The sequence below is a fragment of the Pocillopora verrucosa genome, chromosome 8 (assembly GCF_036669915.1).
Source record: "Pocillopora verrucosa isolate sample1 chromosome 8, ASM3666991v2, whole genome shotgun sequence".
NCBI lineage: Eukaryota > Metazoa > Cnidaria > Anthozoa > Scleractinia > Pocilloporidae > Pocillopora > Pocillopora verrucosa.
Window position 1 is genome coordinate 21,571,856 of NC_089319.1, and position 13,679 is coordinate 21,585,534.

A 13,679-nucleotide genomic window follows, 5' to 3' on the forward strand; every position below is an offset into this window, starting at 1 on the left:
TTAACAAGTGAATTTGTAGCAGCTAGAGAGGAGAATTAGCAATTAGATCTTGGTAGTTAAAATTCAGTACCATTCGTAATTGTTAAACGTATGAACAAGTCGATGGTAGAGGGTAAGTGAAAATGTGTCAACACTGCTTTAAAAAGTACTCTAAGTCTTAGTATTATGAGGATGCTGCATTTTACTTTCCACCTTTTCCAATTACTCGAAAGGAAAAATAATTCATGGAAGAGTAATTTCCGCAATGTCAGAGACCGCGCTACCAATAAAGTGAAATTAAAATTAACCCGAATAATGCCCGAGTCTTACTCTTAAAAGAGTAAGAATTCTGATATACACACAATATGCTAGGAAAAATTTACATGTCATTAAACTTTTATCAAGGTATTCCATTCCAAAGAATAATTTAAAAGTTTGCTCAGTGTTATCGGCAAGGCTCGTGTTTACATCCATTCTTCTCCGACAAATACTGAAACATTATTAAAAATTGCCAATGTCTCACTCACCTCTTCTGAAAAAAAGTGTTTCGTACTTCGTAGACCTTCTTCATCGAGGAAACAAAATAGCGCCGCCTTTTTTTCCGAAGTCATTCCTTTTCCTGTGTCTGACAAGCAAAGCGAAGGATTTCCCGCCTTTTAACGCGGCTGGCAACAGGTTTTTCGCGCGCTTTTCCCAAACACGACGCATATATCGGCTACAGCTCACAATTTCATGTACTACCCTACTCCTATCTAAAACTAATACAAATAATAACAAGTTTTATCCAAGCCTAAAAGTGGAGCTCAAGTTACTTTATTCAACTGCCCTCTACTTTCTTTTAACCCTCCACAGGCTGAATATTTCATTTACAACAATTGTGGGACCAGACGCTTTTGAAACGGGGGACTGTACTCAAATCCAGATCACACGGACGAAGAGACCCTGCTGCTTATTTCAAACTCATAGACGAGAGGTTATTAACTACTCAGTTTATTTTAATTGACAACTGTGAAAAACGTACAGTATTTAACAAAGTATCAAACTATACATATTAATAAATAGCTTTACATTTCCTTTTCAGGATCCAAAATAAAACCTGCATGAATAAATATCGGATCCTGCTATGTACATATAAACTGTGAACAAATCACTCTTGCCTTGTCTTCAATATTAAATATGCAGTGTTTATAAAACCTGAACTTGCTTATTGTCAATGCACTGTACAGTTCCATTAATCGAACGATATTTCATCACAGGAAAATCGCTGTCTTCTCATTTTGTAACGCAACTTCTGTGGGTACATCGAAGTCTCGTTCATTTTGAGCTTCAAGAGCTTTCAGATCTAACTGCCATAGAAAAAGGAATTAGAAGGTCTACTGAGTAGTGATATCCACTATAACTTCTACAAGTTCTTTTCTTGAAACATTTAGGACAGGACCTTCAGTAGCAGCTATAATTAACTTCTGCGCACACCTGCAGCCTGTTTGGAGGGACGCACAGCGATACCACTCACTGATAGTTCGTCGACGGATCTCGTACCAGTATTCGACGGCTTTTTCCTTGGTTTGAGCCTCGGAGTGGATTGGCTCGAATCCGTTCCGCTGATCTCAGGAGGAGCACGGTATCTCTTTTGGATAGTATGCCCTTTACCATAAGTAACTCCATGCTGATGGACAGTAGACGGCGGAGTCACGTTTGTCCAGAATGTTTGCACCTCTCCTGAGAATCACAATGACAGAAAAAGTTTACAGAGAGCAGCTCTTAATTAAATAATCATAAGGAAATAGAGGAAGAAGGTAAAGTAGAAAGGAAGAAGCGAAGATTGTGTAAAGGAGACGAAGCAAACAGGTATTGGGTTCAGTCTCTTTAAGAGCAGTTTCTTGGAGTGCTCGACAAAGGGAAGGACTCTGGTAATAAGAAAACCTGTGGGGTGAACCACAAATGGAAGAATATCATAAAACAGATAAAACATTTACCATCTAATGGATTACTGGCGGCAGAAACAGAAGGTTTCGCCGATGTTTTTCCACTTTCTGTATCTGAGATGGGCTTGGAGAGACTCGTTGCTCTGGCTTGTCGTGTCCTGATGGCTTTGCGTCCTTCTGTGCCATGTCCCCCATACATTCTGCTCCTTGTATTTGACTGCGCCAATGCAGCGGCCACTTTTTGTCTTGCCGCCTCTTGTAACTCTTCTTTACGAGTGCGCCGAGGTTTCACTGAACAAAAGTAAGTCAAAGCACATGGAATTAGCATCCTCAGCCTTTCTATTTTTTGGTATGAAAATTTTTTTGACTCTAGGTAGAAATCTGCTGTGTGGTGGTTACTAGCATCGCATCACACGGCGGGCCGAATAAATGACAGGTAGAAAATTGCTAATACAAAAGGAACATTTCAATAAAACTTTCTAAAAATAATTCAACACAAAGCGAAACTATTTCAGTCTTTAAAGACGCTATGTCCATTTGCCACTGACATTGAATGAATTTAATGTAACAAAGCCCATTGAGAAATCCAACCAGTGACCCTCCGTATTAACGTTGGAATACTCAACCACTAAGTCACAACGAATTCTTGAAAAGATAGTCCTAATGTTGCAAACGTTCTGTATAGTGTTGGGGTTAGTTATGTCGATAGGGCATAGCCCAAACATATAGAAACATAAATACGTCACTATCTGCTTCGTCCTTTACAGGAGTGAGTGGGTAGAGACGCCATAAAACTCACCTCTCAGAACTTTAGACTCATCTAACGATGCGGAACGTAACCTCTTGGGCTTCCTTTGAGGGGCATTTTTTATTTTGCTCCTCCCAGCCCCCTTCGGTTTGTCCGCTGGTGGCGCCTCTTCAGATGAAACGTCTCCTGTTCTTTTGTCAATTACAGACAAATCACTCATACTTCGCGAAGCCTTGACCGAGAGTCTTTTGTCCCTCTGTACACTTTGACTTTCGGGAGCTTGATCAGGCACGCGCATGTCCGTGACAGAACTAGACTTTGTAGGGAGCTCTCTACCAGGTCCTAGTCTATTATTGCTAGTTTTAGGACTCTTATCCGGGCCACCTCGACGGCGTGCAGCGATCTGAGCGATTTTTCGCGTTCGGGCAAACACAGGGCTGGCTGGGGTAGCGAGCTCCACCTCTTCGTGCAAGTCTTCCATTACGGAGGACACGGTAGGTGAACTGCGTATGCTTTCACCGTCGTCAGTATGGCTCAGAAGCTTTTTCGTTTTCTTGGGTGTGGGCAACGATAGAGGAGAACTAAAAAAAATCAAATGTAAGCATATATTTGCAGTTACATTTTCTGGAACGCTTCCTCAGCAGAACTCTTAATCCTTTCACTCCCAAGATCTCATTGGTAATTCTCTTTACTGTCTGACATAAAATTCTTATGTTGTCAATTTGGAAAATTTGATACTGGATTAACTAATAATCCCCTGATTGATATTTTTCTTTATTCTCATTACTTCTATGCTTGATATTGTACTGATATTGTAAGGAGAAATTCTCTCCTGGTCACTCATGGAAGATAAAGGGTTAAACACAAGAAGATATGTTACCTGATTTCCCGTGTGAACACGTCATCCGAAATCTGTGTGCAAGCAGAAGGTGTGGTACGTGACATCTTAACGGGTGAGTTTTGAAGTGACACCAGACGAGAAGGTGTCTCCTCACTCAGCGGCGACAACTTGCTGAATGTGACTGTAAAAGACAAGATGAAGGTCACTTAGTTCATCCTGACCTAACAATGGAAACTTTGTGAGAAAATGCCACTGCTCCTTCTAGAGAACCTTGGACCTTCGTTGCGACACCGCAAGAGTTTCGTTGAAGAGTTCGCGACAATCATTGGTTTAGAGAAATAAAAATCGCCGAAAATTAAAACACTAGATTTACAGGAGCTGGACCAGCACGATTCAACCAATCAAACTTTTACGGGAAAATGTTCTAAATAGTTCCTATTCACAGAAATCTTTACAGTCCAGTACAACGGCTACTAGAATACTGCATATAGTACTTACATAACTTCTCTCGTGCTAAGGGCATCATTCGGCGATTTATTCCGGCAAGAAGTGAAGCCTGATATAAACAACAACATAAAAAAATTAAATGCATCATTCAGGTAGACTCAAATGCGGACAAAAAATATTCTTCAGATGTGGATGACAAGATCTCACGCGTCTTTGCTTGCGACCTGCGATTTTCATAGGAACAGACCACATGCTGCCTGCAGTCGATCGATCTTTTCATATAAATTTTTTATGTGAGTTTTGTAACCTGTAGATTTTTCATTTCCACCCTTCTCACTGAAAAGGGTAAAAAAGAAAAAAGGGCTTGTCCTTGAAGGTCATCATTGGGCCAGGTAGGTCAAGGTTTAGTCTGTTGGTGCGGGAGTGGTTTCTACCTGTGGGTTGCTATGGATACCTATGGATTGTCTCGTGCCTACCATGCTAGGCTTTCAGGTACGAGTTCCCAAGCCCACAAGTAGCCGATTTTTTAACGAATGCCTGAAGTACTGTCGATCAAGCGCGGTTTACCTTTTGTAACGTGTTCAAAGAGCCTTCCCCGTTCTTCTGCTCGCTTGAATTGCTCTCGCGTTGCTCAAAGTCAGCTGATTGCTCCATGTACACATCATAAAGTGCTTCAAGCTCTGCAGAACACTGCGCTCCAGAATCTAACGGGCATAAGGAAAGGAATTTGCATTTAATTGTAAATTGCTGAATTATAATTTTCCTTTTTTCCGATAAGTTGCTGTAGGCTGCACGATTAAAAAGCCCTATGTTACCATATTTCTGTAAGCTTACCGTTGATAACAGATCTCTGCATTTGAATAATTTCATCACACAACCGTTGCCGTGAATCATACTTGTTCATCTCCAAGTCCTTTTGTCGTAGCAAGTTCTCCCTGAGTAACGAGTTCGACTGGAGCTCAGCATTGGTAATTTCGAGCTCGTGAACCTTGCACAGAAGACCCAAGATTTCTCGATTCTCTTCGCTGCTTATCTTCTTGGGTAAGAGCTCTTCCAAAGCTTCAACCTCCTTTCGTGTCTGCTGAAGCTTTTCCTGAAGATCTACTTTGAGATTAGACGTGCGTTTTTCCTCTGCAATCAGTGTTGTGATTTCCTCTCGCGCAAAAGATACTTCTTCAGGCTCTGCGATTTTTGCACCTTGGCGTGCTTCTGACTTTTTATCCTTTTCGGTGTCCATGTCTTTGCTTTCAACATCTTCCACAGTGTCCATATTGGACAGTGTTGTCCCTTCGCGGAGGTTTTCGCCGAGGATGTTTTTGTCTTCTGCTAATGACCCATCGCCTTTCACTCTGTTTTCATTTTCGGAAGAAGCCGCAGTTCCCAAGTCGTTCCTCATCTCAGAAACGTTAGGTTTCCCAGATGAGTTTCTGGTAGTTTTACGCACACCTCTCCTGGCTTTCTCTTGTTCCCATCTACACCGAAATCGTGAAATTAGTGATAACGAATTCTAACACCCATCCTTTTTTCAGGTATATTCAGTATTTAAGGGGTTTCTTACTTAACAAATTCAAAACTTAGAGTCCCTTCCTCCTTCTTTATTAAGCCTCGCACAGAATTCTTCGAAATAACATAAAAAATATTGCATTTTTGTTCCCTTCTCAGCTACCCCCCCCCCCCCCCCCCAATCTTTTTAATTTTATGCACACTTACTCATCTATCACCAGCATGTATCGGTTCATGTCAAGTGAGATCTGCATGGCAGTGTCCTCAAGTTCTATCAATCTGCGCCTGAAATGTGACCAGCAAAGATACTTTCAGACAAGAACAGCACACACCAAACGTTAAATGGAAGATATTTCCGTTCCAATTTTTCTAACTTATCAGCTCAGTTGTACAGGAAGAGCTTAGCAGGTTCGTTATGTCAATGGCATTTGAAGATCAATCAGAATTTCTGGCCGAAGTGTAAGAACAAATAGTCTTTCAACTTATCGTCTCAACGTCGATGATTTATTAGCTTGTTATCACAATAAGTCAAAACACAGTCAACCTTGAAGTGGTAGGAACGCACGAAAATGTACGAACTGATACGCAAATTTTACTACCGACAGGAAATTGGGACAACGGAACTAACATTGCACAAGAGGTATCCCTCCAAATGTCAAGTAAATATGTCCATAATTCGTATCTGTTTTGAAGTTTGCTCCAAATCGTCTTTACTAACCTGATATCCATCTGCTCTTTAAACGTACTGACGAGTTGGTCCCGCAACTTATTCATCGCTTCCGGATTCTTGCCTTTTTGTTGCTCTGTCAAATTACCACAAAGGGAATTAGGTCACTTTGTTTTTACCTTAGATCAGTAACTTGAAAATTATAGTTTCTTTGCCAAAGGAGAAGTTAAAAAGTCCTGAAATTTTCCTTAAAAATATTTAAAAACTTGGGAGCCGAGCACACTCTGGAGTCCCTCGATCTTGTAGACAGTAGGAAAAGAAAGGAGGCCATTGTGCAAAAGACACAGAACAGCTAGCTCCAGGCTTTCCAAATGGTTTTTTGGCAAATAAATAGGCATCACATTCAAAAATTTTCAATAAAAATGGAAGCCAACTTACTTGAACTTTCATTACTTTTGTCCGCATCATGTTCAGAGATTTTGAGTTTGAGACGAAATATTTCTTTTCTTAAATCAGCAATAATGTTGGTGTACTGTGCAATGTGGTAGGATACGCTGAACTGATTTGGCTTCACCTGTCAATTAAATCAAAATGTTGTAATGAGTTTATGAGATATTTGAACCCGTGATAGAGCGTTTTCAAGAAAAACACAGTATTGTATTAACATGCCTCTAATGTTTGCTTCAAACTTGGCTCGGGAGACTTGGCGCCTGTTCAAAGTTATTGCGTTTCGAAAAAAAGTTACACTTACATTAGTTTTTATGTTCTTGGCCCTATCTGCATACAGGAGTGTGTTGCGAGTTTCCTCATATGATCCACTTGCTGGACTTGCATGGGCAATCATGACTGTGCGACAGTTACCACCCAAAGAATCCTAAATGTAAAGATAAGATAAAAATGTTTTAGGAGTGTCAGACTACTTGAAAGAAGCCACATTTAAATCTACTGAAAGCAGAAGCATTCTAGTGCATTTTGTTCCACATGAAAGAGCACCGAACAGCAGGCTAACAGCTTTTATTATTCTCCATGGAATGAGAAGCTTATCCTTGCAAAGGGACCAACAACTCTCAGTATGTTAACAATCCAGCCTAACTTTTTGGGAAATACTGCAATAAACAAGTCTGTTATTCTTCTCCTTCATTTTAAGGCTAAATTAATTGGAGCTAACCTTCTTACTCTCAAGAACGACCACACTGGCTTTTTTCTAAATAACAACAACGCAATTCTAAGCAGAAAGGGAATGGGATGAAAAAAAATTGCCACAGGGGAATATTGTTTAATTTAACACCAAATTATCAGAGCTAAATTTATAAGAGTTGTATGACAAATAATGAGGAGAACTCTTAATTGGGCTCTGGCAGCAAAAAGGTTACATACTATATGAACTGTACCTTTAAAAGTCTTGTCAGTTTGCTATCTCTATAGTTGACATAATGCCCTCGATTTTCACCTGAGGAGAGTCAAAGAATGCAAAAATCAATTATCAAAGAAATACTGAAAAACAATATTTGCATCCAAGAAACTTCAGTCAAGGGTGCATATGTATCATTATCATCATCATATTTAATTTGCCTTATTTACACAATACAAAAAATTTATTTACAGTGGTTATGGCTAGAAGGCAAAGAGACCCAGGAAGCCACTGGGCTTATGGGAGAGCCACCTGACTTACATTAATAAATAAAGTAAAGAAAAAGTGCTATGAATGTGTGGCTAAGCCAATTCAGTGATTATTTAAGTAAAAACTCTTGCATTTTTGTCTTAAAATGTAAAAATGTATAATGTATATAGCTTGTGTAGCAGGTAAGCAAGAACAAAGAACAAGTGGTAAGGAGGGACCGATGCAAAAGAAGAGAAATAAAGTCAATATACAGCTCTGTCCTCCTCTGATAAGCAAACTGTCATCTTTGTCAAGGAACAGCTACACAAGCTTACAAATGCACCAGCTTATCTTCCATTACTGCATTACTTACTCAGAGCATTGATGCAGTTTCCCAAAGCAAGTAAGGAACGGTTAATATGTGCCCCTTCTATCATTCTCTTACCACGATTCTGGAATCAAAATAATTTCTATTATTAGAATTTAAAACAAAATTTTCAAAAAAATCTAAACCTCAAGATATTCTCCACACTACTAAAAAAAGGAAGCAATGAATGCATTTGCATTGGCATCATCAACAAAGAAAGCCTGAGTACCTTAGTCTGCGCAGCCCTCTCAGATCCAGCCAAATCAATCATAAAAAGTTTCCCCACTTTGAATTCATCAATAGTGTTCTTCACACGACTCTTCTGAGTGACTGTTACCTAAAAAATATTGATAAAAATTGACACTGTAAAAAAATAACATCTCAACCAGAATGAAGCATAAAATGGATTCATGTTGGACACATGACAACACTTCTATTTGCAAACTTGGTATAAATGTGCAAGTCTACATGAGCCCTTTAATAAAGAAAAACAATTTAAATTTAGTATGGTACAACATATAACATCTTAGTCCCTACCTGAAGGATAGCATGAGATCTTGAAGAGGTTTTGTTGGCAGCAGTAGGTTCACTTGTTCTTTGTTTGTTTCCCATCATAAGCAAATCCATAACCTAAATTTGAGTGATAAAAACAATATAAAGATAATAACAAAGGACTATACAGACTCAGGGAGAAAATATTGACAAAATCTACACAACTCTGGTCAAGTACAATCCAAAGGTAGATATGGTCACAAATAAAGCACACCATCAGATAACCACTTTTAGCCACAGTCAACCTTTTGACTCCCAAGATTTTATTAGTAATTCTCCTTACTGTTTGCCATATAGTTCTTGTGATGTTAGTTTGGAGAATTTGGTACTGAATCAACTTATAGTCCCCTAATTACGATTTTTCTTTATTCTCATTACTCATCTGCTTGACATTGTATTGATATTGTAAGGAGAAATTCTGTCTTGGTCACACATGGGAGTTACATGTTAAGGGTTAAGTGTCTGTGAGGTGACATTACAACATTGCTTACAGGGAAACAATGGTACTACATTTACCTCGCTTGTTTTCTTGGCTTGAACTTCTGAGATACCAGCCACTACGACTCCTCTACTGTCTTCCCGCAGTTCAAGATAACCAGATGATGGGTTCAACAAATCGCGAATCATTTCATTATAGATCTAATGGGCAAAGAGTGTAAGATCAGCTTTTAATCCTAACAGTAAAGATAAAGCAACAAGTATCAATCACAACTGCAGATGTGAATAAAATGTCATAATACTGATTGTTAACAATGGAAATATCACCACAAGGCACTGGTCAATAAGACAATAACTTAAGGAAAGAACATTTTATTTATTTCCCTTCTCAGCCAAACCTTCTACCCTTGCTTAATAACTTATTCTCAAAGTTATGTTCATGTAGGGTTCCCTAGTATAAATTTTTGGCCCATCATAAAACAAAAAATAAACTAGGAAAAAACAAAATGAAGATTTATAATATTATATATTTCATCCTTACTTCCAAGTATGACATTGACACTTTGTATTTCATATCTTCTTTAGTCCTGTCCATTGCATTGAAAAGATCATTCAAGGCACGTGCCATAATACCAGGCTCTCTGTCAGTACCCAACATGGTGAATGTTTTCCCTGCACCTAAACAGGAAAAATCAAAACATTTCACCTTAAATTAAATATCTTAAGAAGTGTTAACCATCAGTTCAGTTTCTAATTCACAGTGATTTAAAAGCTTTTTTTATTACTTTTTATTGAACTATACAAAAGTTGGTAAATTTACAGAATATCTGTAATTAAAAAAACTTTGTGTTCTAAAAAGTCTTAAGTTTTCCTTTTTCCTCTCTTTGTATCCTTTACAGATTCCCAAACATTTCACTTTTAATAAATTTAGGAGATGATGATTGTTGTAATTTTTCTCTTAGCACAGCAAAATCAATCCACTAGCTCAAGCCAAAATTTTTGCTGCTATGTTATCATCAGACCATTTCTAACACTAATAAAGGGGATAAATTTCTACAGAAACTGTGGTGCTGTGTCAGTGGGAGAGTATAGCAGGTAATTTAGTGTTAACAACTGAGTTTAAAATGTAAATTGGCCACCGTAAAGAGTAAAACAGCTAGTAACTAACACTAGTTAAGTACATGTTACAGTTTACCTGTTGCACCATAAGCAAACACTGTAGCATTATATCCCGAGATAACGTTTTCAATCAGAGGTTTTGCTACTTCCTTGTATACATCAGCCTAGGAAGAAATATGTCATTAAATGTTATAAACAAACAAATTATCCTTGTAAGTACTATGGTAGATGTCTAAATATTTAGAGGAAAGAAAAAACTACCAAAGAATGACATTGACTACTACTTGGCTCCCCTCTGGCTTTGTACTTAACTAAAAATGTGTTAATCCACTTTGTCTTTGGACTCCCAGAAAGATGGTTTGAAATAATTCTGTTAATTAGAGCTGATCATGAAACTCTAACTAACCTGATTTGAATTTTGGCCAAATGCACAATCAAAAATATACTGCTTTTCTCTTGATCTGTTTGCTCTGAGAATGTCATCTTGGTCTTCATTGGGATCTTTCAACACCACCAGCTATATCAGTACAGAAAAAGAAAAATGCCATTAAAATTTGGAAAGCTTGGTAACCTATCTGACCACCTAACTCAAAGAAAAACAATCTTGCAATTTGCACTGATTATAATCAAAAGGTAAAAAATCACACATAAGTTTCTGACTGTAATACTTATAAAAACAATACTAATCATGAAATGATAATAAAAATAAAAGCAAGAAGAGGCCAAAGAAGATGGCCTTCACTTGGGCTTCCAAAATGGAAATGGAGAGATAGTCAAGAATGTTTGTATGTGACTCTAGCACACTGGCCATGACAGTGTTTGCCATATCTGTGACCATGTCAAGCTTCTGATTAAAATACTTTCCATAACGGCTTTGACCATTGCAGAAGGACATAAGATTGTGTATTGTTAGCTTTTAAGGGCCATAAAAAAATTATTCTTGTCCTTAGAGGCAACTCTGTTTTTTAGATTGTTGGAGCCTGACAATCAGCCCCTATGCAGAGATGCCATGGAAGACACTCAATGACCACAGGATAATCTTACACTTGGGTTCTTCAACAGGAAGCCAAAGTAATAATATTTATAACAACAGTAATAATAGCTACATGTCTTGGGAAATAAGGATACCCCTGATCAGCTTACATTTTGAAACACAAGTAAATAATAACAACAACAATAATAATAATAATAATAATAATAATAATAATAATAACAATAGTAATGATAATAATAACAAAAGCTATGATGATGTTGAGGACATTTTAATTGTTCAACCTTTCTTTCTTCCTTCCTTTTAGCTTAAGATATAGTAGGCAGAGTACAAAACCTTTCATTGTAACTCACACATACTTTAAGTATGTAGGACATATATGTTATCGATTGAACAAAACTGTTGAGTAGCACCCATAGAAAAAACGCGCTTTCAATTCAACTCTTCTTCTTCAATGCTTTTCTAACACAAAAGTGACTTTCACAATAACAGAATGGTTTAATTGTGATGAGAAATCACTAGTGTTGTCACAGCTCAATTCAAGAAACACGTACGTTTTCGTCCAAAACATGCACAATTTCAGTGCAGCTTGAATCTTCGACTTCGGCTCCATTCAAAGGCCTTACTCTAACAGCAACCTTTGAAAACAAAAAAAAACATACAGAAGTTGAGTAAGCTACCGACAAGAACATCTGCAAAAGTTTTGATAAGATCGACCCAAAGGCAAAGGCTTTCTACTTTCACATAGATAAAGCTGAACGTATTGCACATTGCATTAAAAGCTGTAAGACAGCAAAACAGCGTATTTTCGCACGCGAGCAAACATTTACTTACCATCAAGTTATGAGAGCTTTCCTTCCCTTTTTCCTTATCTGTCATGATGACTTTTCAGGTTACTTAATAGATATTTGACGTAAAATATGAAGAGCGAGACGGCTTCAAGCAAGCCACAACCGCTCGAACGTTCCCTCCGTCTTTGAAACAGTTCAACATCCTGGAATTCGATTCTTTTTTCGCCAAGTGCACGAGCTTTCGAACAAGATAAGTTAATCTATTACATTTTGAACGAGATCGGAGCGAACAAAGCACGCTTGTGTCACAAGGTTCACTTCGCAAATTACTTCCCTCTTCACCTTTGTTGTCTGAAATCCACTTCACAAGTTCGCCTCTGCGCATCAATCAACCAATCACAGGGTAGATATTTGTTATTTATTGACCGCTTTGTGACATCATGTATTGACGCGTTGTCAAGGTGACAAAGCAATAACAACATTATATGCGACCAGATGGGATCAATCAAGAATTGTGGATAAGAAGGAAAGAGTTTTCACGGGAAGAACATTTATTTATTGAAAGAAACCAGCCGGTACGCGAATCCTTTACGTAGAAAGGACCTGAAAAATACATATGAACCCCTAGAACATTCGCAGTTCATTCGCCGAGTAGTATTGCAATTTGAGTGCTAAGCTTTCTGCTTCCCAGACTTGAGCTTTTTCATTAACCGCAAAATTTTATCTTATGACGCGTAAGTCAATAAAGCTGCAAAAACAACGGTGAAATAATTATTATGATAATTTTTAAAACGTTTTCCAAGAAACCGGGAAATTTTGCTCTGCTGCCTTTCTGCGATTAAATTTCAAAGAAAAAAAAAGGAAAAGTGCCAGTGATCTTACTTATCGCTGTGACAATAATCGAGACATAATTTTGACGTTTCCTTTTATCGATGACTTTTACAATCTCTTTATGAATGTGTAATGTCTGTTTCTTGGGCGGCCGATTTGCTCCCTTAGGCGTCAGTTACTTCCTCGTTTTACGCTGTAGGAGGTAAACCAAATGAGTTCTCCAAGCGGAAATCCTTTTTTTTTTTATAAGTATCGTAATCAACTGACGTTTACGTAGATGGTTTTTCAGACAAATGATGGCGTGTTTTCAACACTATCTCATCCTTTTATAAACATCATTGCTCACAATTTCAATGTGGGACGATGATGTTTTTTATTTTATCAGTCTATCACCTGACAGGTTACTCTGCGATACTAGGAGCGGACTGAGTAAAATGAAAGTGAGAGCGATAGCAAATTCCGTGCAACATTACTTACTGCACCCGGTTGGCGGTACATGTTGAGGCATGACTAGAGCACTCAACAGAGAGTTGTCACAAAAGGGCAATATTTAGCACATTGTTGTCAGCGAGAAAAATTCGAGTCAGTTCAACTCAGGCATCGTCTCAGTCATACTCATTCATTCGTAAACTTAACTATTCGTAGGATTGATTCTAACTCCAATTATGTACTTCCTTAGATATGCACCAACACAAAATGAACCACGATCTTGGAGAGTGGAATTATCTCTCGGAGCCATCAGAGTGTTACGACATAACATGATGTTCAATTAAAAAAGGAAAATCATTTCCAAAATTGGACAGTGGTGTCAACATGCAGATAATCAATTCCAACATCAGATACTTGTGTCCAAAACTGGAAACTAGTGTCCAGAATCGGA

General features: G+C 38.1%; 1 protein-coding gene across 1 annotated transcript; it reads right to left on the reverse strand.

Moving 5' to 3' along the window:
- Positions 1–951: 951 nt before the first annotated feature.
- LOC131771991 (kinesin-like protein KIF19) lies at positions 952–12,152 on the reverse strand. The gene is made up of 21 exons (XM_059087899.2): positions 12,012–12,152; positions 11,732–11,815; positions 10,593–10,703; positions 10,263–10,350; positions 9,609–9,745; positions 9,146–9,268; positions 8,615–8,707; positions 8,307–8,414; positions 8,084–8,162; positions 7,502–7,560; positions 6,862–6,984; positions 6,549–6,684; positions 6,162–6,246; positions 5,651–5,728; positions 4,775–5,412; positions 4,508–4,644; positions 3,992–4,049; positions 3,533–3,674; positions 2,704–3,233; positions 1,956–2,195; positions 952–1,698 (listed from the first exon to the last, which is right to left on the reverse strand). The coding sequence occupies exons 1-21, from the start codon at positions 12,054–12,056 to the stop codon at positions 1,436–1,438; spliced, it is 3,357 nt and encodes a 1,118-aa protein (XP_058943882.2). The 5' UTR covers positions 12,057–12,152; the 3' UTR covers positions 952–1,435.
- Positions 12,153–13,679: the final 1,527 nt, after the last annotated feature.